Source organism: Pygocentrus nattereri, chromosome 21, assembly GCF_015220715.1.
Source record: "Pygocentrus nattereri isolate fPygNat1 chromosome 21, fPygNat1.pri, whole genome shotgun sequence".
Lineage (NCBI taxonomy): Eukaryota > Metazoa > Chordata > Actinopteri > Characiformes > Serrasalmidae > Pygocentrus > Pygocentrus nattereri.
This window is the reverse complement of record NC_051231.1, coordinates 35,510,235-35,535,300: the sequence shown is the minus strand read 5'-3', so window position 1 is coordinate 35,535,300 and position 25,066 is coordinate 35,510,235. Positions and strand designations below refer to the sequence as shown.

The 25,066-nt window shown below is 48.8% G+C and overlaps 2 protein-coding genes across 6 annotated transcripts in view; both read right to left on the bottom strand.

Annotated features, from left to right (window-relative positions):
- Window positions 1-3,518, bottom strand: part of si:ch73-352p18.4 (inositol 1,4,5-triphosphate receptor associated 2) — a 45,404-nt gene extending 41,886 nt beyond the window's left edge. Inside the window, exon 1 of one of the 3 annotated variants that reach the window (XM_037532124.1) lies at window positions 3,181-3,518. The gene's annotated coding sequence lies outside the window, so the exon portion shown is untranslated. The remainder of the gene's footprint in view (window positions 1-3,180) is intronic. The other 2 variants (XM_037532122.1, XM_037532125.1) reach the window with 2 other exon arrangements.
- A 4,363-nt stretch (window positions 3,519-7,881) lies between these two features.
- The window catches only part of pparda (peroxisome proliferator-activated receptor delta a), a 34,483-nt gene continuing 17,298 nt past the window's right edge, over window positions 7,882-25,066 (bottom strand). For all 3 annotated transcript variants that reach the window (XM_037532288.1, XM_037532290.1, XM_037532291.1), the window contains exons 3-8: window positions 17,049-17,194; window positions 16,320-16,458; window positions 15,960-16,165; window positions 13,815-14,021; window positions 10,283-10,526; window positions 7,882-9,545 (exon numbers count right to left, since the gene is read on the bottom strand). In XM_037532288.1, the coding sequence (XP_037388185.1) occupies window positions 9,298-9,545; window positions 10,283-10,526; window positions 13,815-14,021; window positions 15,960-16,165; window positions 16,320-16,458; window positions 17,049-17,194 (1,190 nt within the window). In that variant the 3' untranslated portion in view covers window positions 7,882-9,297. The remainder of the gene's footprint in view (window positions 9,546-10,282; window positions 10,527-13,814; window positions 14,022-15,959; window positions 16,166-16,319; window positions 16,459-17,048; window positions 17,195-25,066) is intronic.

Sequence of the window (25,066 nt, the reverse complement as noted above, 5' to 3'; positions counted from 1 at the left end):
CACTTAGAGAGCCAACAAAATGGGCCATTTGAATGGGGGTGCACAAACCTTTGCACACCCCAGTGCAGAAAAGGAATGGAAAAAGCGATAAACTCACCGTCAGCTCATCTGGCCTGGGTCTGCTGGACTCTCTGTCACTGACACGCCAGTAAATAACCCCCCACAAATCACACACACACACGCACACACACACACACACACACACACACACACACACACACACACACACACACACACACACACACACTCAGCTGTGTACATTCCCACCAGCTGTGTTCTCTCAGGCCGACTCCACAGAGCCTCATATTCTAATCATCACTGAAATGTTTGGACATTTTTGCAGTCTTTCAAACCTTAAAGCGATCATTTGGTGAAACATCATGCATTGCAAGGTGGAACAGAATATTTGGAAAATCTTCGTGCCTTAAAGCATTCAAACTGGTATACTCTTAAAAAAGAAGGTTCTTCAAGCGTCCTGTAGTAAACACAGTGGCTCTGTACACCGCCCTTTTCATGGTGAAGTGGGTCTTTAAATTGATGGAGAATGAGTTGTTGTTGGTTATACATAGAACCTTTTGGAAAAGGGTTCCATATGGCAACAAAAACGGTTGTTCTACTGTTACAGTGTCAAGATTGCAGCAATAGCAGAACCCTTTTTGGTGCCTAATAGAACTATACACAACATGTTCTACATCAGTCTGCAGAACGACTTCACTGTGCAGAGAACCACTTAAACATGCAAAGGGTTCTTTGAGTGTTCACGGCTCTATACAGACCCAGACAGCAGCCCATATTGGTCCGCTGGTTTGATAAGGTGTGACACACTCACACTGTTATACAGGGTGTACTCAGACACTCACTCCTCAGACAAGCTACTGAGACACTCACACCTCAGACGAGCTACTCAGACACTCACACCTCAGACGAGCTACTCAGACACTCACACCTCAGACGAGCTACTCGGACACTCACACCTCAGACGAGCTACTCAGACACTCACACCTCAGACGAGCTACTCAGACACTCACACCTCAGACGAGCTACTGAGACACTCACACCTCAGACGAGCTACTCAGACACTCACACCTCAGACGAGCTACTGAGACACTCACACCTCAGACGAGCTACTGAGACACTCACACCTCAGACGAGCTACTCAGACACTCACACCTCAGACGAGCTACTGAGACACTCACACCTCAGACGAGCTACTCAGACACTCACACCTCAGACGAGCTACTGAGACACTCACACCTCAGACGAGCTACTCAGACACTCACACCTCAGACGAGCTACTCAGACACTCACACCTCAGACGAGCTACTGAGACACTCACACCTCAGACGAGCTACTGAGACACTCACACCTCAGACGAGCTACTCAGACACTCACACCTCAGACGAGCTACTCAGACACTCACACCTCAGACGAGCTACTGAGACACTCACACCTCAGACGAGCTACTGAGACACTCACACCTCAGACGAGCTACTCAGACACTCACTCCTCAGACGAGCTACTGAGACACACACCTCAGACGAGCTACTGAGACACTCAGACGAGCTACTCAGACACTCAGACGAGCTACTCAGACACTCACACCTCAGACGAGCTACTCAGACACTCACACCTCAGACGAGCTACTTAGACACTCACACCTCAGACGAGCTATTCAGACACTCACTCCTCAGACGAGCTACTCAGACACTCACACCTCAGACGAGCTACTCAGACACTCACTCCTCAGACGAGCTATTCAGACACTCACTCCTCAGACGAGCTACTCAGACACTCACACCTCAGACGAGCTACTGAGACACTCAGACGAGCTACTCAGACACTCACACCTCAGACGAGCTACTCAGACACTCACTCCTCAGACGAGCTACTGAGACACACACCTCAGACGAGCTACTGAGACACTCAGACGAGCTACTCAGACACTCAGACGAGCTACTCAGACACTCACACCTCAGACGAGCTACTCAGACACTCACACCTCAGACGAGCTATTCAGACACTCACTCCTCAGACGAGCTACTCAGACACTCACACCTCAGACGAGCTACTCAGACACTCACTCCTCAGACGAGCTATTCAGACACTCACTCCTCAGACGAGCTACTCAGACACTCACACCTCAGACGAGCTACTGAGACACTCACACCTCAGACGAGCTACTGAGACACTCACACCTCAGACGAGCTACTGAGACACTCACACCTCAGACGAGCTACTCAGACACTCACTCCTCAGACGAGCTACTCAGACACACACCTCAGACGAGCTACTGAGACACTCAGACGAGCTACTCAGACACTCAGACGAGCTACTCAGACACTCACACCTCAGACGAGCTACTCAGACACTCACACCTCAGACGAGCTACTCAGACACTCACACCTCAGACGAGCTATTCAGACACTCACACCTCAGACGAGCTACTCAGACACTCACACCTCAGACGAGCTATTCAGACACTCACTCCTCAGACGAGCTACTCAGACACTCACACCTCAGACGAGCTACTGAGACACTCACACCTCAGACGAGCTACTCAGACACTCACACCTCAGACGAGCTACTGAGACACTCAGACGAGCTACTCAGACACTCAGACGAGCTACTCAGACACTCACACCTCAGACGAGCTACTCAGACGAGCTACTCAGACAGTCAATCCTGAAGCCTGAATTGTTGCTCCTTCCACTGAAGCTACTATAGATAAACAAAGACAACACCTCCTGAGCTGGGAATTCCTACTCGGATAGGAAATCCGTCGACTGGACAAAAAAGCAAAAATCCAGGCTTCAGAAAGGCTGTGAATGTTTTAGCTCTGCTAACACACTTCAGTCCACTTTTCCAGACGACAGTATCCACTAAGCCACATTCCGTCTGTAGGGCACAGTCGGGGGCAGGCGTGGGATGATCATGGCCTGCAGGTAGCACCATGCTAATCAGTGGGGCATAAGCTTCCATTAACAGTGAGCTACTTTAGCCTCGTAGCTCCAGGGCTAGAACTTCAGACACCAAACACGGCTTGGCTGACTGACTCCATGTGCGGTGAGAAGGGAACCTGGTGGAGTTTGTGCTGAACTATCATTCACATTGAGGGCACAACAACAACAACAACAACAACAACAAAAACAACAACAACAGCACACAGTCCTGTAAACTCACCCCAGCCGTTAGCCAGATTATGCTACCACAGCATTTCAAAGCTCCTGAAATCCAGGCAAAGCAGATACACAGGGTGGACGAGTCGGGGTCACGCAGGGTGGACGAGAAGGGGTCACGCAGGGTGGACGAGTTGGGGTCATGCAGGTCCTGCTCTTGGTGGTCTACGTGTCTGTGCAGTGTGCAGGGTTAAGGAGGAAAATCTGCGCTAATCTGATCTGTAATCCCGTTAGCACGCATCACATTATGGCCTACAGCTGCTGAACAGCCTCACAGACTCAGGTCAGATCAGGAGTTTAGACCAGACTTAATCTACACCAATACATTGTGGGGAGTTTCACTACATTAATGTGTATATGTGTGTGTGTGTTTTATTTCATAAACACTGATAAACTGAACCCAGCTCAACAGTTTCAGAAGTTGCTGCATGCTTTGTTGTAGCATAGTGCTGCCCCCCAGTGGTGTACATACCACATCAGATCATCAGACTCCAGTCCAGTGGTTTCCAGTCTGAGGCAGTGAACTCCATCACTTTACTTACTGATTTCTGTAAAACTACTGTCCACACACTTTACTTCATTCATGAGAACTAGAATGACTACAACACAGACGCTTTATTTACCATCCAGAACCACCAGAGAACCTACACGAGTCTTCTGAGTTCATATGGAATGTTGATGATGGAAAACAGTGGAAAATCTGGAATAATGAGTTTTCTTTGGGGACTATTTTGCCGCACAGCGCCCTGCATGTCTCCCTCCACCATGAATGGAGTTGAAGTTCTCTAAACTCTCATAAAACAGCGTCTCAGTCATCAGGCAGTGAATTCAGAACCAGCTCATGTAGGAACTTTCTGTAGGAGCTTTTAGAGGGACGTCTGGTTCCTATCACCACAAATGGCTCTTTGACGGTTCTTCAGTAAAGGCAGTGGCTCTATCTAGATCCATGAACCATGCAAATGCTAAGACATAAGATCTGTTGTATGTGGTTCTTTAAATAATGTGGTTTAATGGTTAAATAAAGCACCACTAGTGGGTTCTGGAATTGTTACACATCAAAGACACATTTTCTGTCTAGGTGTTCAGGGCACACGGTCAACAATGACTACAGGTAAAGAGAGACGTACATTAGATTACATCGTTTATTCAACATATTCACATATGAGTAGAATATTTCAAACCCTAACTCACTGAAGACTGATGGAAACGTGAAGATTCTGATACTGATTACACTGATATGTGGATACATGTGCAGATACGTGTGTCTGTTCATACATACACTCAGCGAGCACGTTATTAGGAACACTACACTGATCCTGGGTCGGTTCTCGCTCTTCTCTCCCACAGCCTCACTTTTTCATGGCATGGATTCCACAGGATGTTGGAAACATTCCTTGTTCTGGTCGATGTTGCCCTGATCACATGATTTTTCAGGACTTTTATGCTGTGAATCTCCTTTTCTACCACATCCCAAAGGTGTTCCACTGGATTCAGATTCAGGTCTTCAGGCCACTGAGGAACACTGCTAGGTTCATGAGCTTTGTGCTGGAAGTGGCCGTTAGAGGCTGTGGCATTCAAGCGATGATTGATCGGTATTAACGGATCCAGATTCATTAGTCCAGTATACGTTTTTCATCTTCAGCCGATGCGGACACGGTGTTGGTGAGCCTGTGTCCACGGCAGCCTCAGCTTCCTGTTCTCCGCTGACATTAGTGGAACCCGACATGGTCGTCTGCTGTTGTAGCCCATCCACCTCAAGGTTGGACGTGTTATGCCTTCTGAGATGCTTGTCTGCTCAGCACAATACAGAGTGATCACCTGAGTGACCGGAGTCTTTCTGTCCGCTCAGACGGTCTGTTCATTCCCCACTGAGCTCTCTGAAGCTGCTGCCCGTATCATTTCCGCACTGCACCGCTGACGCATGACTGGCTGATTACAGAACTGCATGAACGAGCAGGTGTTCCTAATAAAGTGGTCAGTGAGTGTACGCACACAGTATGATTGTTCTGTGCTCTGGTGTTGCATAGCAGACTGTATTCATCACTTAAATATGGCAAAAACATTAATGACTGTTCTTTACGTGGACATAACAGCGAATTACATGAGCTACAGTCGCACTGTAATTACGGAGACGGTAACCGTGGTAACAGGAACAGCCCATCGGCCCGCCTCCGGCTGTGGAAGAGTCAGCTTCAGAACACACGATAAAAAACAGTTTAGCAGCACCGTCATTAAAGTGTCTGACAAACAGAAACGAAATGAAAGAAAGTTCCAGAAAACGGTTCTGAGGTTTGAACCACAGCAGCAGCGGCGGCGCCGAACGCCAGCCGCCCAACCAGTTCATTCTAAAACGCTCAATTCAGCAAAAAGAAACATCCAGGCGTTATTACTGTAGATCCGTGGCCTGGTTTACAGCATCTCAGCGTCAGACCACTTACACTGCAGCGGGATTAAAGCGACAGTTTGGCAGAAAGACCCCCCTTCACTCCAAATGTGGTCCATCAGTGGAGACACGTTGGCTTCTTTAGCTGTAGCTGTGGAGCTGCCAGGCTAATACAGCTAACACAGGCCTCCTCTCATCCTGAGACGGCCGTGCACTTTTACCAGCTTATCGCATTTCTAGGCCTCTTTACTCGATTTCAGTGTAAATGTAATGTTGGCAGATTATTTTGTTAGTTTCAGGTGGATTTCATAAAACAAGCAAAGCAATCTTCTAATACGAACATTTCACTTAATAAAATCACATAAAGAGTCGAGAACTAACGTAAATAATCTTTACATCAGCAAAGAACCCACACATCCCCTAAGCCGCTTCTCCTTCTGGGTCGCGTGGGGCGCTGGAGCCTATCCCAGCGGTCAATGGGCAGGAGGCAGGACACACCCTGGACAGTTCGCCAGTCCATCGCAGGGCAGACAGACAGACAGACAGACAGACACATTCACTCACAGGGGCAATGCAGCATGTCCAGTTGGCCTGACTGCATGTGTCTGGACTGTGGGGGGAAACCAGAGAACCCGGAGGAAACCCACACAGACACGGGGAGAACATGCAGACTCCACACAGAGAGGACCCGGGTCACCCGGCCGGGGAATCGAACCCAGACCCTCCTCGCTGTGAGGCGATGGCTCCACCCACTTCACTCAGAACACCACGGCCCGGCCCCCGGACGCGCTGCATCACCCGCTTCACTCAGAACACCACGGCCCGGCCCCCCGGACACGCTCCATCACCCACTTCACTCAGAACACCACGGCCCGGCCCCCCGGACGCGCCGCATCACCCACTTCACTCAGAACACCACGGCCCGGCCCCCCGGAGGCGCTCCATCACCCACTTCACTCAGAACACCACAGGCCGGCCCCCCAGACGCGCTGCATCACCCGCTTCGCTCAGAACACCACGGCCCGGCCCCCCGGACACGCCGCATCACCCACTTCGCTCAGAACACCACGGCCCGGCCCCCCGGACAGAACTGAGCTGATACCGAGTGTGACGACTGACTGAATGATTTACTACTTTTCATTATTATGAGTGTAAAACTGAGACTGAACCAGAGCCGTTTATGAGGAGCCGCTTCCTATTTCCCCCATTACATCAGTAACAGGACTGCTGAACAGCAGAGGGCGCCCACAAACGAGTCCTCAATGAATGGGGGTGAATGGAACCCAACGGCTAAAAACGATGAAGTTAAAATAGTTTCTAATCTCAGAACTTTCCTTTAGACAGTAGGAGGACGAGTTTCACTAAAAGGCAAAGAAAACGTTCATATATGTTTCCTTTATTCTACAGTAAACGGGTTTGGGCAGCAGGGGGCGGGGCTTTACTGCTAGAGTGATGATTGATTGGCGAGCGGAGCAGCTCATTGGCTGTTCGCGGTCACTGATGTCATTAAAGTTCATGAGGCGCTGTTTTAAACTCCTGTAACTCGAGTTTAAAAGCTCTTAAATATCACAGCGGTGTTAAAGTGTTTCGTGCTGCTCGGGAAATTAAGGAATTCTTTACATTAAAATGTTTCAGCGTTTATAAACTATGATTTTACTCTAAAGCTCCATATCAACCCATTCATTCTGGACTCGCTCAGGAGCGCCCCCTAGCGCCTGAGAAACCCGGTAGACATTGCAGAGCAGGAATTCTCCTCTCTGCAGGTTCTCTTACTGCACCTGGTGTTTATCGTCTCCCCCTGCTGGTGTTCTGCAGCAGCGCTCTACTACCCCTGAGAGGGCAAGGCTGGTGGTCCACTGGCGTTTTGCTCAGTGTTTTCTAGGTGGTCCACCAGCGTTTAAGCAGAGTAGCAGACAAAATTTTACTTGTCACTCATTTTCTACTCGGAGTCCAATTAACTGTACCAGCTTTCTTTAGTTAAACATCAAGGATTAGTTTAGTAAATCATTTTAATCAGTAAAATCATTTTCACTCCAGGCCTGTTATTCTTCTTGTCTCAGTTGTTTATAATATTATATATATATACACACAAATTTTCCAAAATAAAAGTCTGTATTTAATTTAATTTAAAATGAGTTTGAGGAGATTAAAAACTGGCTAGAGCTTGTTTGCAGGACAGTAGTCTGGGTGGTCCGAGGGGGGCCCAGCAGTGGCGAAGAGCCGGCTGGGTGCTGATATATATGCTCTCTGTCTGGGACGTGAGGCTACGCGACGCGTCCGGTGTGCGACGGCCTTAACACAACAGCAGAAACACAAACAACAAACAATCTGAGGTTATTTAGTTGTAACAATCTGTCCATTAAATGCATTTTGGCAAAGAGGAAGTTCCTGCGTCACTCGGTTCTCCACACCACTGGACCTGAGCGCCACAGGCTAGCACAGCGCAGCGCGAGGACAGGAACGTTCATGTCGCGTTATTAGCTGGAGAGACACAGAGAGGCTAAGCTATCTAGCAGAGCTAATACAGCCAAAGCTCTGAGGTTTCCCACATTATTGCTTTGAGTTCTCACAGTGCGCTGCTATCTAGAACGTTGATCAAACTGCCTCGTTCGGCAGACGACGCAGCGCTAAGCTAAACTGTTCCGATTTCCTGAGGATCGTGAGCCGCATGACGCTAAGCTGGTCCACGACCTGCAGAGGAAGAGCAGCTAGTCTTCGAAACAAAGCGGCCAGAAAGGCTCTTCACACGGTGCCATCCTTAAAGAACCTTTCAATGGAGGGTTCTTAAGAGAACCGTTTCTGCAAACTGCAAAAATGACATCTAAACAATAGAAAACATCTTAAATCCAGTCAATGTCTAATGTTCCTCACTGTAAGAGCACCACGAGATCATTTAACCTGTTTTTAGGCACCGTTCACTTGTTTTCAGTCGTTTTTCTGGTAAACGTGTTTTACACAATTAAAAGGTCATTTTACTGAATTGTTTGTGCTTATTATATCAACGCAATGAGACACTCTTCATATTTAAAACTGCTTAAAACCAATAAAAAGAGTAAAAACAGAAATAATCGTATGATATTCCTACACCAACCTCTAAACCAGACGTAGCCGCTGTACTGACCACGTCTAAGATGTTTCCGCTTGCATAGATTTTTTGCAGCTTAAATGAACCCATAAACTTTACACCTTTAAAAGGTTCTTCACAGGCACAGGTTCTTCAGGGAACTTTAGCGGTTCTTGTCCAGCATCTTTACTCGAAGAGTGTAAGCTGTGATTTGCGAAGCTAAGATAAGTAAAAATAACATAAGCTAAGCTAAGCTAAGTTATGCTAAGCTAAAATAGGTTATGCTATGCTAAGCTAAGATAAGTTATGCTAAACTAAGATAAGTTATGCTAAGATAAGATAAGTTATGCTAAGCTAAGTTATGCTAAGCTAAGATAAGTTATGCTATGCTAAGCTAAGATAAGTTATGCTAAGCTAAGCTAAGGTAGCACTAAGCACAGCTCGCGCTTAAAGATGCATAGATGCGTAAAGGCTGTGGAGGAAGGCTCGGAAGTGGGCGGAGCCCCGCTCAGACGTCAGAATACAAACAGTTTACAAAAATAATGACTTTCATCCAAAAGCGAAAATAGAAATCTTGGTTTCGGGGTTTTAAGGTCTGTCCGGCCGCCGGTCAGCGTGGTGACCCAGGTTGGCTCTCGGCCTCTTCGGTTGGAGTCCTTCGGAGCGTCGGACCGTCAGTACATGTCTCTGTAGATCTCCTGGAGCAGCGGGTGCAGCGACGTCTCCGACTCCGTCTTTTTGATGGTCTGGACCAGCTGTGCGTTTTCGGTCACCAGCTGCCGCAGGTCAGCCATCTTCTGCAGCAGCTTGGGGAAGATGTAGGTGTTGTCGGGGTGCGTGGTCTGGAGGTGCTGGTTCAGTGCCTGCAGGATGTTGTCCTGGATCTCCTCCACCTGCCTCACGTTCATCAGGCCGGGCCGGTCTGCACAGGAACACACAGGAACAGGAATGACGACAGTTCGTACATTCAGACACGTCTGAGCTGCGAGGCTAATGTAGCTAACAAGCACTGGAAACTGAAACCTGACGCACACCGTGCGCTGGTGGCCCGTCTTTCAGCCCGACTCGGTTGGAGCCGACTGAATTTCACGATCGGGCCGAATTTGAGCTTCATCGTCGTTCGTGTGCCGTGCAGTGAGAGAGGAGAAACAATGCCCAATTAACTGCCCAAACGATCCCGTGTCGCGTCAGGTCAGTCAGGCCGAGTGTTTCAGACAGTGTGAGTCTATAAATCAGAGCTTTGTCTGAAAACGACTGACGATTCAACCAGTGAGGGTCACCAAAGAACGAGATCCCTGAAATCCCACAGCGTCTGCCTGGCTTTACACCCCAAAATTAGCCAAAATCCAGAACAATGTCATAACGTCATAATAAATGTAACTTCTGGGACCCCCAGACATGTAGGGGGTCTAAAAGGTTAATTAGGAGGTCCCAAACCCCCCAGGACCCCCTGTATTTCCCACTTTGACTCTCCTTTATTATAGACTGTTCAACTCAGCTATTCTGACTGGAAAAAAACCTGAGAGTGTTCCCTGAGATCAGGACTGTTACCCAAGTATGTAAGAACAGCGCCCCCTTTACTTCGGGTATGTCGATTCAGGCAGTTAACAGGCCAAGCATGACGTGATGAGGGCGGGTGCTTCTGGTGTGCATTCGTACCTCCACACAGGATGATGGCGGCAACGAACAGCGCGAGGTCACTGTCGTCCAGCTCCAGCGCGTTAAACTTCACAGCAAACTCGAACTTCGGCTCCATGATGTCGCTGAAGGGTTTCCTTAAACTCCGCAGGAACTCCCGCGTGACGAAGCAGCGACCGTTAGCCACCAGCAGCCCGTCCTTGTTCATCAGAGACGGCAACATGGCAAAGATCGCCTCGTGCACCCCGTACTTCAACAGCGTCACCTACAGGAGCAGAGGTGAACTGCACCTTCACCAACCTCAACAACATGCTGAAGGGTCTTCATCATTTATTAACCTCTGGCTCAAAATCACATTTACACAAATTTATTTTCACCATATGACCAGTGTATTCAATACATATATAAAATACATATAACATATAATATATATATTAAGGCTGCAACAAATGACTAATCGAATAATCGACCGATTACTGAAACGAATAATCGATTGTTCGGATTATGAATCACTACATTACCAAATAACTTATATGTAGCTATTAGCTTTCAAATGTAGCTTTAATTAAATTAAATTAAAATTAAATACTCCAACGTATGTCAAAATTTATAACCAAGGATGTGCAAAGTAGCAGCAATAAAATAAAACAAAACCAAATCGTTTTTTTATCAAATTAAAAAATGAAATGGTAAATATAAACAGTGCTGTCTGTGCTCTGCTGTCTGTGCTCTGCTGCCTGTGCTCTGTGCTCTGCTGTCTGTGCTCTGCTGTCTGTGCTCTGTGGTCTGCTGTCTGTGCTCTGCTGTCTGTGCTCTGTGGTCTGCTGTCTGTGCTCTGCTGTCTGTGCTCTGTGCTCTGCTGTCTGTGCTCTGCTGTCTGTGCTCTGCTGTCTGTGCTCTGTGCTCTGCTGTCTGTGCTCTGCTGTCTGTGCTCTGATGTCTGTGCTCTATGCTCTGTTGTCTGTGCTCTGCTGTCTGTGCTCTATGCTCTGCTGTCTGCGCTCTGCTGTCTGTGCTCTGATGTCTGTGCTCTGCTGTCTGTGCTCTATGCTCTGCTGTCTGTGCTCTGCTGTCTGTGCTCTGATGTCTGTGCTCTGTGCTCTGCTGTCTGTGCTCTGCTGTCTGTGCTCTGCAGTCTGTGCTCTATGCTGTGCTGTCTGTGCTCTGCTGCCTGTGCTCTGCAGTCTGTGCTCTATGCTGTGCTGTCTGTGCTCTGCTGTCTGTGCTCTGCTGTCTGTGCTCTGCTAACTGTGCTCTGCTGTCTGTACTCTGCTGTCTGTGCTCTGCTATCTGTGCTCTGTGCTCTGCTGTCTGTGCTCTGCTATCTGTGCTCTATGCTCTGCTGCCTGTGCTCTATGCTCTGCTAACTGTGCTCTGCTGTGTGTGCTCCATGCTCTGTGCTCTGCTAACTGTGCTGTGCTCTGCTGTCTGTGCTGTGCTCTGCTGTGTGCTCTGCTGTCTGTGCTCTGCTGTCTGTGCTCTGCTGTGTGCTCTGTGCTTGGCTGTCTGTGCTCTGCTGTCTGTGCTATGTGCTCTGCTCTCTGTGCTCTGCTCTCTGTGCTCTGCTCTCTGTGCTCTGCTGTCTGTACTCTGTGCTCTGCTGTCTGTGCTCTGCTGTCTGTGCTCTGCTGTCTGTGCTCCATGCTCTGTGCTCCATGCTCTGTGCTGTGCTCTGCTGTCTGTGCTGTGCTCTGCTGTGTGCTCTGCTATCTGTGCTCTGCTGTCTGTGCTCTGCTGTGTGCTCTGCTGTCTTTGCTCTGCTGTCTGTGCTCTGTGCTCTGCTGTCTGTGCTCTGCTGTCTGTGCTCTGCTCTCTGTGCTCTGCTGTCTGTACTCTGTGCTCTGCTGTCTGTGCTCTGCTATCTGTGCTCTGCTGTGTGCTCTGTGCTCTGCTGTCTGTGCTCTGCTGTCTGTGCTCTGCTCTCTGTGCTCTGCTGTCTGTACTCTGTGCTCTGCTGTCTGTGCTCTGCTGTCTGTGCTCTGCTATCTGTGCTCTGCTGTCTGTGCTCTGCTGTCTGTGCTCTGTGCTCTGCTGTCTGTGCTCTGCTGTCTGTGCTCTGTGCTCTGCTGTCTGTGCTCTGCTGTCTGTGCTCTGCTGTCTGTGCTCTGTGCTCTGCTGTCTGTGCTCTGCTGTCTGTGCTCTGTACTCTGCTCTCTGTGCTCTGCTCTCTGTACTCTGTGCTCTGCTATCTGTGCTCTGCTGTCTGTACTTTGTGCTCTGCTGTCTGTGCTCTGTGCTCTGCTGTCTGTACTCTGTGCTCTGCTTTCTGTGCTCTGCTGTCTGTGCTCTGCTGCCTGTGCTCTGTGCTCTGCTGTCTGTGCTCTGCTGTCTGTGCTCTGCTGCCTGTGCTCTGCTGTCTGTGCTCTGTGCTCTGCTGTCTGTGCTCTGCGCTCTGCTGTCTGTGCTCTGCTGTCTGTGCTCTGTGCTCTGCTGTCTGTGCTCTGCTGTCTGTGCTCTGTGGTCTGCTGTCTGTGCTCTGCTGTCTGTGCTCTGCTGTCTGTGCTCTGATGTCTGTGCTCTATGCTCTGCTGTCTGTGCTCTGCTGTCTGTGCTCTATGCTCTGCTGTCTGTGCTCTGTTGTCTGTGCTCTGTGCTCTGCTGTCTGTGCTCTGCTGTCTGTGCTCTGTGCTCTGCTGTCTGTGCTCTGCTGTCTGTGCTCTGCTGTCTGTGCTCTGTACTCTGCTCTCTGTGCTCTGCTCTCTGTACTCTGTACTCTGTGCTCTGCTATCTGTGCTCTGCTGTCTGTACTCTGTGCTCTGCTGTCTGTGCTGTGCTCTGCTGTCTGTACTCTGTGCTCTGCTTTCTGTGCTCTGCTGTCTGTGCTCTGCTGCCTGTGCTCTGTGCTCTGCTGTCTGTGCTCTGCTGTCTGTGCTCTGCTGCCTGTGCTCTGCTGTCTGTGCTCTGCTGTCTGTGCTCTGTGCTCTGCTGTCTGTGCTCTGCGCTCTGCTGTCTGTGCTCTGCTGTCTGTGCTCTGCTGTCTGTGCTCTGTGCTCTGCTGTCTGTGCTCTGTTGTCTGTGCTCTGCTGTCTGTGCTCTGTGCTCTGCTGTCTGTGCTCTGCTGTCTGTGCTCTGCGCTCTGCTGTCTGTGCTCTGCTGTCTGTGCTCTGTGCTCTGTTGTCTGTGCTCTGCTGTCTGTGCTCTGTGCTCTGTTGTCTGTGCTCTGCTGTCTGTGCTCTGTGCTCTGCTGTCTGTGCTCTGCTGTCTGTGCTCTGTGCTCTGCTGTCTGTGCTCTGTGGCTTATCTTACCAAGACAAATCTTCTTCCAGTGAGCTGAGCTTCCTCTTCACATACTCCAGCATGGAGGACGTGCTCCGTACCGGCTGAGCTCGGCTTTACAAACAGCACAACTGACCAATTGATGCACTTTTGAGGATTCTCTTCCTGAGGCTGCTGTCGCGCTTCAATGCTCCAGCAACTAATTTGGTCGTCGATTTTAGTCGACTAAGTCGAATAATTGCTGCACCCTTAACGTTTATATATATATATATATATATGTGCTTATTTGCATTGAATCTGGGAGGCTAATGTAACTAGCAAGAACTGAGGTGTCTACCTGGTCATTGAGGTAGAGGTCGACGAATCCTGGGATGCATTTGGAGAATTCGGTGAGTTCCCGGACCGTCTCCACTGTGGTGCACTGACACCGATAAAACACATGCACTCCGATCTCCTTATGGGGTGGAGCACCGTTCACCAGCTGGTTCCATACCAGGCCATTCTCAGCCTGCCACAGCGAGTCCATATCATAAATCACGAATGGCTACCAGAGAGACAGAGACAGAGAGGGAGAGAGAGAGAGAGAGAGAGAGAGAGAGGGAGAGTGGGAGAGAGAGAGAGAGAGAGAGAGAGAGAGAGAGAGAGAGAGAGGGAGAGAGAGAGAGAGAGGGAGAGAGAGAGGGAGAGAGAGAGAGAGAGAGAGAGAGAGAGGGAGAGAGGGAGAGTGGGAGAGAGAGAGGGAGAGAGAGAGGGAGATGGGGAGAGGGAGAGGGGGAGAAGAAAAGTGGGAGGAGAGGGAGAGAGGGAAAGGGGGAGAGGGAGAGAGGGGAGAAGGAGAAGATGAGGGAGAGAGGGAGAGGGGGAGAAGAAAATTGGGAGGAGAGGGAGAGAGGGAGAGGGGGAGAGGGAGAGAAGGGAGAGGGAGAAGGAGAGTGGGAGAGGGAGAGGGGGAGAGGGAGAGAAGGGAGAGGGAGCAGGAGAGTGGGAGAGGGAGAGGGGGAGAGGGAGAAGGAGAGTGGGAGAGAGAGAGGGAGAGGGGGAGGGAGAGTGGGAGAGAGGGGGAGAGCGGGAAAGGGGACAGGGAGAAGGAGAGTGGGAAAGGGAGAAGGAGAGGGAGAGAGGGACAAGGAGAAAGAGAGGGAGAGAGGGAAAGGGGAGAGGGAGAAGGAGTGGGAGAAGGAGAGTGGGAGAGGAAGAGGGATAAGGTGAGGAGGAGAGGGAGAAGGAGAGTGGGAGAGGGAGAAGGAGAGTGGGAGAGGGAGAAGGAGAGAGGGAGAAGGAGAGGGAGAAGGAGAGTGGGAGAGGAAGAGGGATAAGGTGAGGAGGAGAGGGAGAAGGAGAGTGGGAGAGGGAGAAGGAGAGAGGGAGAAGGAGAGAGGGAGAGGGTGATCGTTATACTTATTGTGTCTGATTCTTATGATGATGCAAATTGTAAATCTGACCGTGATCGTGTTTGGGACCGTGATCATGTTTGTGACTGTGATTGTGTCTGTGACTGTGACTCTGGTTGTGGCTGTGATTGTGTCTGTGACTGTGACTCTGGTTGTGACTGTGATTGTGTCTGTGACTGTGATCATGTGTGTAACTGTTCTCGTGTCTGTGACTGTGTCTGTGATGGTGTTTGTCACTGTGATTCTGGTTGTGACTGTGATTGTGTCTGTGACTGTGATTGTGTTTGTAACTGTTCTCGTGTCTGTGACTGTGATTGTGTCTGTGTCTGTGATGGTGCTTGTCACTGTGATTCTGGCTGTGACTGTGATTGTGTCTGTGACTGTGATCATGTTTGTAACTGTTCTCGTGTCTGTGACTATGATGGTGTTTGTCACTGTGATTCTGGCTGTGACTGTGATTGTGTCTGTGATTGTCATCGTGTTTATGACTTTGATCATGTCTGTCACTGTGATTCTGGCTGTGACTGTGATTGTGTCTGTGACTGTGTCTGTGACTCTGGTTGTGACTGTGATTGTGTCTGTGACTGTGATGGTGCTTGTCACTGTGATTCTGGCTGTGACTGTGATTGTGTCTGTGATCATGTTTGTAACTGTTCTCGTGTCTGTGACTGTGATTGTGTCTGTGATTGTGTCTGTGATGGTGTTTGTCACTGTGATTCTGGTTGTGACTGTGATTGTGTCTGTGACTGTGATCGTGTTTGTAACTGTTCTCGTGTCTGTGACTGTGATTGTGTCTGTGATCATGTTTGTAACTGTTCTCGTGTCTGTGACTGTGATTGTGTCTGTGATTGTGTCTGTGACGGTGTTTGTCATTGTGATTCTGGCTGTGACTGTGATCATGTTTGTAACTGTTCTCGTGTCTGTGACTGTGTCTGTGATTGTGCCTGTGATGGTGTTTGTCACTGTGATTCTGGCTGTGACTGTGATTGTGTCTGTGACTGTCATCGTGTTTATGACTTTGATCATGTCTGTCACTGTGATTCTGGCTGTGACTGTGATTGTGTCTGTGACTGTAACTGTCACTGTGATACCGGGCTGGAAGTGGTCCTGCCCGTCAGGATGCTGCGAGCCTTTTTCTTGGTCATGTTGAGGTTCTTCAGGTAGGCAGTGTTGACACGCTTTGCGAGTGTTTTAAGGTTGGAGCTGCCCGAGGTCTGAGAGCTGGTGGTCTCCCCGGCCAACAAACCGGCCACCAGCTTCCGCTTCTCAGCCTCCGGCATACGGCCATACCGGATTGCTATAATAATATAACAGACAATAAAAGACGGACACAGATACAGACAGACAGACAGACAGACACGGAGAGAGAACAATCAAGATCCATCTACTACAGCCAGCAGATCCAGAGCACTCTGTTCAAACACTGTAACGATCCTGCAGGAGCTGCTCACCGTCATGAGACATTCCCAGCATCACGCACTTCTGGAAGCGACAATATTGGCACTTATTACGGCTCTTCTTCTGAATCTTACAGCTCCGCTCACACTTCTCATACTCCAGCTTCATTCGCACCGTCCGCCGGAAAAATCCCTGACAAAACAGACACGGTACAGCTGAGATGTGATGATGGTGATGGGCGTGATAATGGGGATCATTTGATGATAGTGATAGTAATGATGGTGATTATGGTCATTATGATCATGAGAATGATGATGAGTGTAACAATAATGGTAATAAAAGTAACACACTTTTAAAAAACATTCCAAATGTATCTCTTTAAACTCAGTGTTTAATCACTGCCACTGGCATGAAGAGTGCTATATAAATAAAGATATGATTATTATTATTATTATTATTATGATTATTATTATATGGCGATGAGGACGGTGATGTTAGTGGTGATGGTAATAACTGCAGTGATGATGGCAGTGGTGATGGGATGATGATGGGATGGGAATGGTTGTGGTGTTGATGGTGATGGCAGTGATGATGGCAGTGGTGATGGGATGATGATGGGATGGGAATGGTTGTGGTGTTGATGGTGATGGCAGTGATGATGGCAGTGGTGATGGGATGATGATGGGATGGGAATGGTTGTGGTGTTGATGGTGATGGCAGTGATGATGGTGACAGTAGACATGATCATTTTAGTGATACGGTGATGGTGAACAAGCCCTCACCTTGCAGCCTTCACATGCATGAACTCCATAATGAAATCCTGAAGCTCTGTCTCCACAAATTCGACATTCCACATTTATCCCAGCAGCTTCATCTCGACCTAACATGAGCTGCTCCGAAAGGGACGAAGGAGACGTCTGAGACACATCTAACACACACACACACACACACACACACACACACACACACACACACACACACAGGACATCACTAAGCCATCACTGTTAATGCATATCTACCTAAAAAAGCCATAAAGAGGAAAGCAGTATGACTTCTTTTATACGCGCAGGTTTACATTAAAACAGCAGTTCTATTTTAATGTTGAACCCATTTAGAAGAGAAAACACAATTCAAAGACAGCCATTCAGAGCGGTTCTCAGCGGTTCTCAGCCATTCAGAGCGGTTCTCAGCGGTTCTGAGCGGTTCTCAGCCATTCAGAGCGGTTCCCAGCGGTTCTCAGCCATTCAGAGCGGTTCCCAGCGGTTCTGAGCGGTTCTCATCCATTCAGAGCGGTTCCCAGCGGTTCCCAGCGGTTCTCAGCCATTCAGAGCGGTTCTCAGCGGTTCTGAGCGGTTCTCAGCGGTTCTAGCCCCGTCGCTGACTCTAATGACAGTACTAGCGCAGCTCGGCGTGCGGTGCCGTGGAATAGCGCGGGATCTCCGTGGCAGAATGACGGCTTTATGAAACAGCAGTATTTTTCCGTCTGTAATCACTTCCTCTGAGCGTGATGTCAGAAATACACCCAGACAGGCTGAGCGTGAACTTTACCACCGCTCACACACGACAGCAGGACTGAGTCACTGCACGGCGCTGAGGAAACCACAGCAGCATGTAGGAGAGAGTTCACTGTGTGAGTGTGTGTGTGTGTGTGTGTGTGTGAGTGTGTGTGTGTGTGAGTGTGTGTGTGTGTGTGTGAGTGTGTGTGTGTATATGTGAGTGTGTGTGTGTGTGTGAGTGTGTGTGTATATGTGAGTGTGTGTGTGTGTATGTGTATATGTAAGTGTGTGTGTGTGTGTATATGTGAGTGTGTGTGTGTGTATATGTGAGTGTGTGTGTGTGTGTGAGTGTGTGTGTGTATATGTGACTGTGTGTGTGTGTGTGTATGTGTATATGTGAGTGTGTGTGTGTGTGAGTGTGTGTGTGTATATGTGAGTGTGTGTGTGTGTATATGTGATTGTGTGTGTGTGTGTATGTGTATATGTGAGTGTGTGTGTGTGTGTGTGTGTGTGTGTGTGTGTCTGAGCTTCACTAATTCAGCTTTAGCACTGCAGCTATATAAAAAGCATGATGGTGATTATTATTATTATAATTATTATTATAATTATTAAAACATGTTAATGTTTTCCTACGTGGACATAAGTTGCAGCTGAAAAACGATAATACACTGCAATATATCGCAAGACAGGTTATGTCAGTAATATCATTATTATTTATCACAAGTATCGGGACAATATTCCCACCTCTAATAAGCTCCCATTACCTGTTAGCCACATTAGCCTCGTAGCTCCAGTGCTAGAGCTAAAGAAGCAAACTTCACGTCTTGTCTCCACATCTGAGGTGGGGTGGGGCTTGGTGGGGGTGGGTGGGGCTTGGTGAGGGGGGTTGGAGAAACTATCACTTTAATAATAAACAATAATACAGCGCCTTTCTCTGACTCACAGACTTCACACAGCACAGCCTTAAAACACAAAGACGATGATCAAAGGGCCTGGAAGAGGGAAATAATCTCAAAACACAACAAACACAATCAAAGCCATTGTTCCCGAGTGCAGCGTGACCTCCTGCTCCAGCCCAGCGGCTCAGAAGACACGGCGCCTCTTTTGCAGGAGCTCCTTCTGAATCCGACGAGAAACTGACAAGAAACTGATGGAGAAACTGACAGAGAAACTGATGGAGAAACTGACGAGAAACTGATGGAGAAGCTGACGGAGAAACTGACGAGAAACTGATGGAGAAACTGACAGAGAAACTGACAGAGAAACTGATGGAGAAACTGACAGAGAAACTGACAAGAAACTGACAGAGAAACTGACAAGAAACTGATGGAGAAAGTGACAGAGAAACTGATGGAGAAACTGATGGAGAAACTGACGAGAAACTGACAGAGAAACTGACAGAGAAACTGATGGAGAAACTGACAGAGAAACTGATGGAGAAACTGACGAGAAACTGATGGAGAAACTGACAGAGAAACTGATGGAGAAACTGACAGAGAAACTGATGGAGAAACTGATGGAGAAACTGACAGAGAAACTGATGGAGAAACTGACGAGAAACTGATGGAGAAACTGACAGAGAAACTGATGGAGAAACTGACGAGAAACTGCCGAGAAACTGACAGAGAAACTGACGAGAAACTGCCGAGAAACTGACGGAGAAACTGACGGAGAAACTGATGGAGAAACTGACGAGAAACTGATGGAGAAACTGACAGAGAAACTGACAGAGAAACTGACGAGAAACTGACAGAGAAACTGATGAGAAACTGATGGAGAAACTGACGAGAAACTGACAGAGAAACTGACGAGAAACTGACGAGAAACTGATGGAGAAACTGATGGAGAAACTAACGAGAAACTGATGGAGAAACTGACAGAGAAACTGATGGAGAAACTGACGAGAAACTGATGGAGAAACTGACAGAGAAACTGACAAGAAACTGACGAGAAACTGACAGAGAAACTGACGAGAAACTGACGGAGAAACTGACGAGAAACTGATGGAGAAACTGACAGAGAAACTGACAAGAAACTGCCGAGAAACTGACAGAGAAACTGACGAGAAACTGACAGAGAAACTGACAGAGAAACTGACGAGAAACTGACGAGAAACTGACAGAGAAACTGATGGAGAAACTGACGAGAAACTGACGAGAAACTGACAGAGAAACTGACGAGAAACTGACAGAGAAACTGATGGAGAAACTGATGGAGAAACTGCTGAGAAACTGACAAGAAACTGACGAAACACTACACAGGGCTTTGACTAAAGGGGTGGGGCTACACTGCTGTAGCTGAATGGGTGGAGCTAAACTACTGTAGCTGAATGGTGGAGCTAAACCGCTGCAGCTGAATGGTGGAGCTAAACCGCTGCAGCTGAATGGTGGAGCTAAATCGCTGCAGCTGAATGGGTGGAGCTAAACCGCTGTAGCTGAATGGGTGAAGCTAAACTGCTGTAGCTGAATGGGTGGAGTTAAACCGCTGTAGCTGAATGGGTGGAGCTAAACTGCTGTAGCTGAACTGTGGAGCTAAACTGTTGTAGCTGAATGGGTGGAGCTAAACTGCTGTAGCTGAATGGGTGGAGCTAAACTGCTGTAGCTGAATGGTGGAGCTCAACTGCTGTAGCTGAATGGTGGAGCTCAACTGCTGTAGCTGAATGGGTGGAGCTAAACTGCTGTAGCTGAATGGGTGGGGCTAAACCGCTGTAGCTGAATGGTGGAGCTAAACCGCTGTAGCTGAATGGTGGAGCTAAACCGCTGTAGCTGAATGGGTGAAGCTAAACCGCTGTAGCTGAATGGGTGGAGCTAAACTGCTGTAGCCGAATGGGTGAAGCTAAACTGCTGTAGCCGAATGGGTGGAGCTAAACTGCTGTAGCTGAATGGGTGAAGCTAAACTGCTGTAGCTGAATGGGTGGAGCTAAACCGCTGTAGCTGAATGGGTGTAGCTAAACCGCTGTAGCTGAATGGTGGAGCTAAATCGCTGCAGCTGAATGGGTGAAGCTAAACTGCTGTAGCTGAATGGTGGGGCTAAACTGCTGTAGCTGAATGGGTGAAGCTAAACTGCTGTAGCTGAATGGGTGAAGCTAAACCGCTGTAGCTGAATGGGTGAAGCTAAACCGCTGTAGCTGAATGGGTGGAGCTAAACTGCTGTAGCTGGATGGGTGGAGCTAAACTGCTGTAGCTGAATGGGTGGAGCTAAACTGCTGTAGCTGAATGGGTGAAGCTAAACCGCTGTAGCTGAATGGGTGAAGCTAAACCGCTGTAGCTGAATGGGTGGAGCTAAACTGCTGTAGCTGGATGGGTGGAGCTAAACTGCTGTAGCTGAATGGGTGAAGCTAAACTGCTGTAGCTGAATGGGTGAAGCTAAACCGCTGTAGCTGAATGGGTGAAGCTAAACCGCTGTAGCTGAATGGGTGGAGCTAAACTGCTGTAGCTGGATGGGTGGAGCTAAACTGCTGCAGCTGAATGGGTGGAGCTAAACTGCTGTAGGCTGTGTAACTATGTTTGAATAATTATGGGATGTAAGCCGAGTGGTGAGTTTCCCTCAGGACCCCCAGAGGAATGTGAGGAATGTGTATGAGTGGAATCCACACCCTTCATTAAAGTCCAGCCGCACCGCGGAGCGACGCTCCAGCGTGGGAAGCGCTCAGGCTGTGGGTGGAGGAGTGTGTGACGGCGTGATGGAGAAACTCTACAGGAGGAGAGGTCAGTGTGTAAAGGTCAGTGCGGCCCAGCAGGGAATCAGAGAGTAACGACGCACTGGTTTCACAACAGGAGCTAAACTGTGATCCTCGCACCAGAACACAGGACGCTGGAAAACCACATTCCAGCATTCGCCCAACTGAAAAATGATGTCTTTATATTTCACACACAAGCGGAAAATTCATCACGTGTCAACTTCATTCCTCAGTCCAGCTGATAGAACATCACACACAATAATCTACGCTCACTGACCACTTCATTAGGCACACCTCCTCCCTTACACGCTCACTGACCACTTCATTAGGCACACCTCCTCCCTTACACGCTCACTGACCACTTCATTAGGCACACCTCCTCCCTTACACGGTCACTGACCCCTTCATTAGGCACACCTCCTCCCTTACACGCTCACTGACCCCTTCATTAGGCACACCTCCTCCCTTACACGCTCACTGACCACTTCATTAGGCACACCTCCTTCCTTACACGCTCACTGACCACTTCATTAGGCACACCTCCTCCCTTACACGCTCACTGACCACTTCATTAGGCACACCTCCTCCCTTACACGCTCACTGACCACTTCATTAGGCACACCTCCTCCCTTACACGCTCACTGACCACTTCATTAGGCACACCTCCTCCCTTACACGCTCACTGACCACTTCATTAGGCACACCTCCTCCCTTACACGCTCACTGACCACTTCATTAGGCACACCTCCTCCCTTCCACGCTCACTGACCACTTCATTAGGCACACCTCCTACCTTACACGCTCACTGACCACTTCATTAGGCACACCTCCTCCCTTACACGCTCACTGACCACTTCATTAGGCACACCTCCTCCCTTACACGCTCACTGACCACTTCATTAGGCACACCTCCTCCCTTACACGCTCACTGACCACTTCATTAGGCACACCTCCTCCCTTCCACGCTCACTGACCACTTCATTAGGCACACCTCCTTCCTTACACGCTCACTGACCACTTCATTAGGCACACCTCCTCCCTTACACGCTCACTGACCACTTCATTAGGCACACCTCCTCCCTTACACGCTCACTGACCCCTTCATTAGGCACACCTCCTCCCTTACACGCTCACTGACCACTTCATTAGGCACACCTCCTCCCTTACACGCTCACTGACCACTTCATTAGGCACACCTCCTCCCTTCCACGCTCACTGACCACTTCATTAGGCACACCTCCTCCCTTACACGCTCACTGACCACTTCATTAGGCACACCTCCTCCTTTACACGCTCACTGACCACTTCATTAGGCACACCTCCTCCCTTACACGCTCACTGACCACTTCATTAGGCACACCTCCTCCCTTACACGCTCACTGACCACTTCATTAGGCACACCTCCTCCCTTACACGCTCACTGACCACTTCATTAGGCACACCTCCTCCTTTACACGCTCACTGACCACTTCATTAGGCACACCTCCTTCCTTACACGCTCACTGACCACTTCATTAGGCACACCTCCTCCCTTACACGCTCACTGACCACTTCATTAGGCACACCTCCTCCCTTACACGCTCACTGACCACTTCATTAGGCACACCTCCTCCCTTACACGCTCACTGACCACTTCATTAGGCACACCTCCTCCTTTACACGCTCACTGACCACTTCATTAGGCACACCTCCTTCCTTACACGCTCACTGACCACTTCATTAGGCACACCTCCTCCCTTACACGCTCACTGACCACTTCATTAGGCACACCTCCTCCCTTACACGCTCACTGACCACTTCATTAGGCACACCTCCTCCCTTACACGCTCACTGACCACTTCATTAGGCACACCTCCTCCCTTACACGCTCACTGACCACTTCATTAGGCACACCTCCTCCCTTACACGCTCACTGTCCACTTTATCAGCTCCACTGACCGTATAGCTGCTCTCTGTAGTTCTACAGTTACAGACTGTAGTCCATCTGTTTCTCTGATACTCTGTTACCCTGTTCTTCAGTGGTCAGGACCCCCATGGACCCTCACAGAGCAGGTACTATTTGGGTGGTGGGTCATTCTCAGCACTGCATGAACACTGCTGGAGTCTTTAAACAGCGCTGCTGTTTCAAAGAACCCTCTGAGTGCTTATACGGTTCTTCGAATGGTGAAATGGTTCTTCAGACTGATAAAGAATGTGTTGTACATGGTTCTATTTAGAACCTTTTCAAAAAGTGTTCTCCATAGTACCAATAGGGCTCTTCTATTTTTACAACACACTTAAAAATAGCTTGCAGTAAAGTAAGTGGTACTTTTTAGAACCACAAACATTTAAAGAACCCATTAAATGGTTCTTTACATGGTAAAATGATGGAGACTGTGTTGTATATGGTTCTATGCAGCACCAAAAAGGTTCTCCTATTGTTACTAGCTTGACATCGTAAAAACAGCAGAACCCTTTTGTGTTTTGTATAGAACCCCAGTCTTTACTAAAGAACCCCTAAAGAACCAGAGTATTATGGACCTGAAGTCTAGAACCTGCACCTGTTTCAGTGCAGTGGCTCATATAAAGCGCAGATGACTGAGCTTCTCATATGAGTGATAAACAGGGTGGAATTAAGAAAGAGGCTATAAACGCTCTATAACTACAGCTTATAAGCCTGTTTCTCATCCGTCAGTCAGCGCTAGTCTGTGGCTGTTTTCATCTGTTTGTCCTACAGCAGCAGCGTGAGGCTCTGAAAGTGGATCAAAGGGGAATTACTCGCAGAACACCGCCCACCCACACAGGAACGCTGCCCCCCACCACACTTACCCCAGATATAGTCCATCAGTCAAGACGGCTCCGTGTCTGAGGGCGGCTTCTTTAGACTGAGCCCTGGAGCTACGGGGCTAATGTAGCTAACAGGTAATGAAGGCTTATGTCCCCCGATTAGCATCAGTGCCTGAATCATCAGACCATCAGTCTTTACTCCGCTATTAAATCTGGGAATCGGGGCCGGAGAAAACATTCCAACATCCCGGCAGAAAAACCGGCAGAGACACTCAGAAACCCTTCATGTCCGTCTCTGTATGACGGGTTTATCAACCTGAAGTCGCCCAATCAGGTCAGGCTTATTTACATATTTAGATATCTGATCTTTCGATCTTACTGATTATTAACAATCATTTTTTTCACTTCCAGATGTTAACGTGTCGTTACCGGCCCACTACAAACCCCTGATTATAGGCCTGTGGACCACCTGAGACCACCAGAAACCCCGACCACACAGGCTGGTTAAATGGTTTCTGACACTGCATGGTACACTATGTATGACATCTGTGAACATTTTCCCATAACATAGACCCCTCCCATGCAACAGACCCCACCCATAATATAGACCCCTCCCATAATATAGACCTCTGCCATGTAACAGACTCCACCCACAATATAGACCCCTCCCATAACATAGACCCCTCCCATACAACAGACACCACCCATAATATAGACCCCTCTTATACCGCAGACCCTGCCCATAATATAGACCCCTCCCGTACAACAGACTCCACCCATAATATAGACCCCTCCCATAATATAGACCCCTCCCATACAACAGACACCACCCATAATATAGACCCCTCCCATACAACAG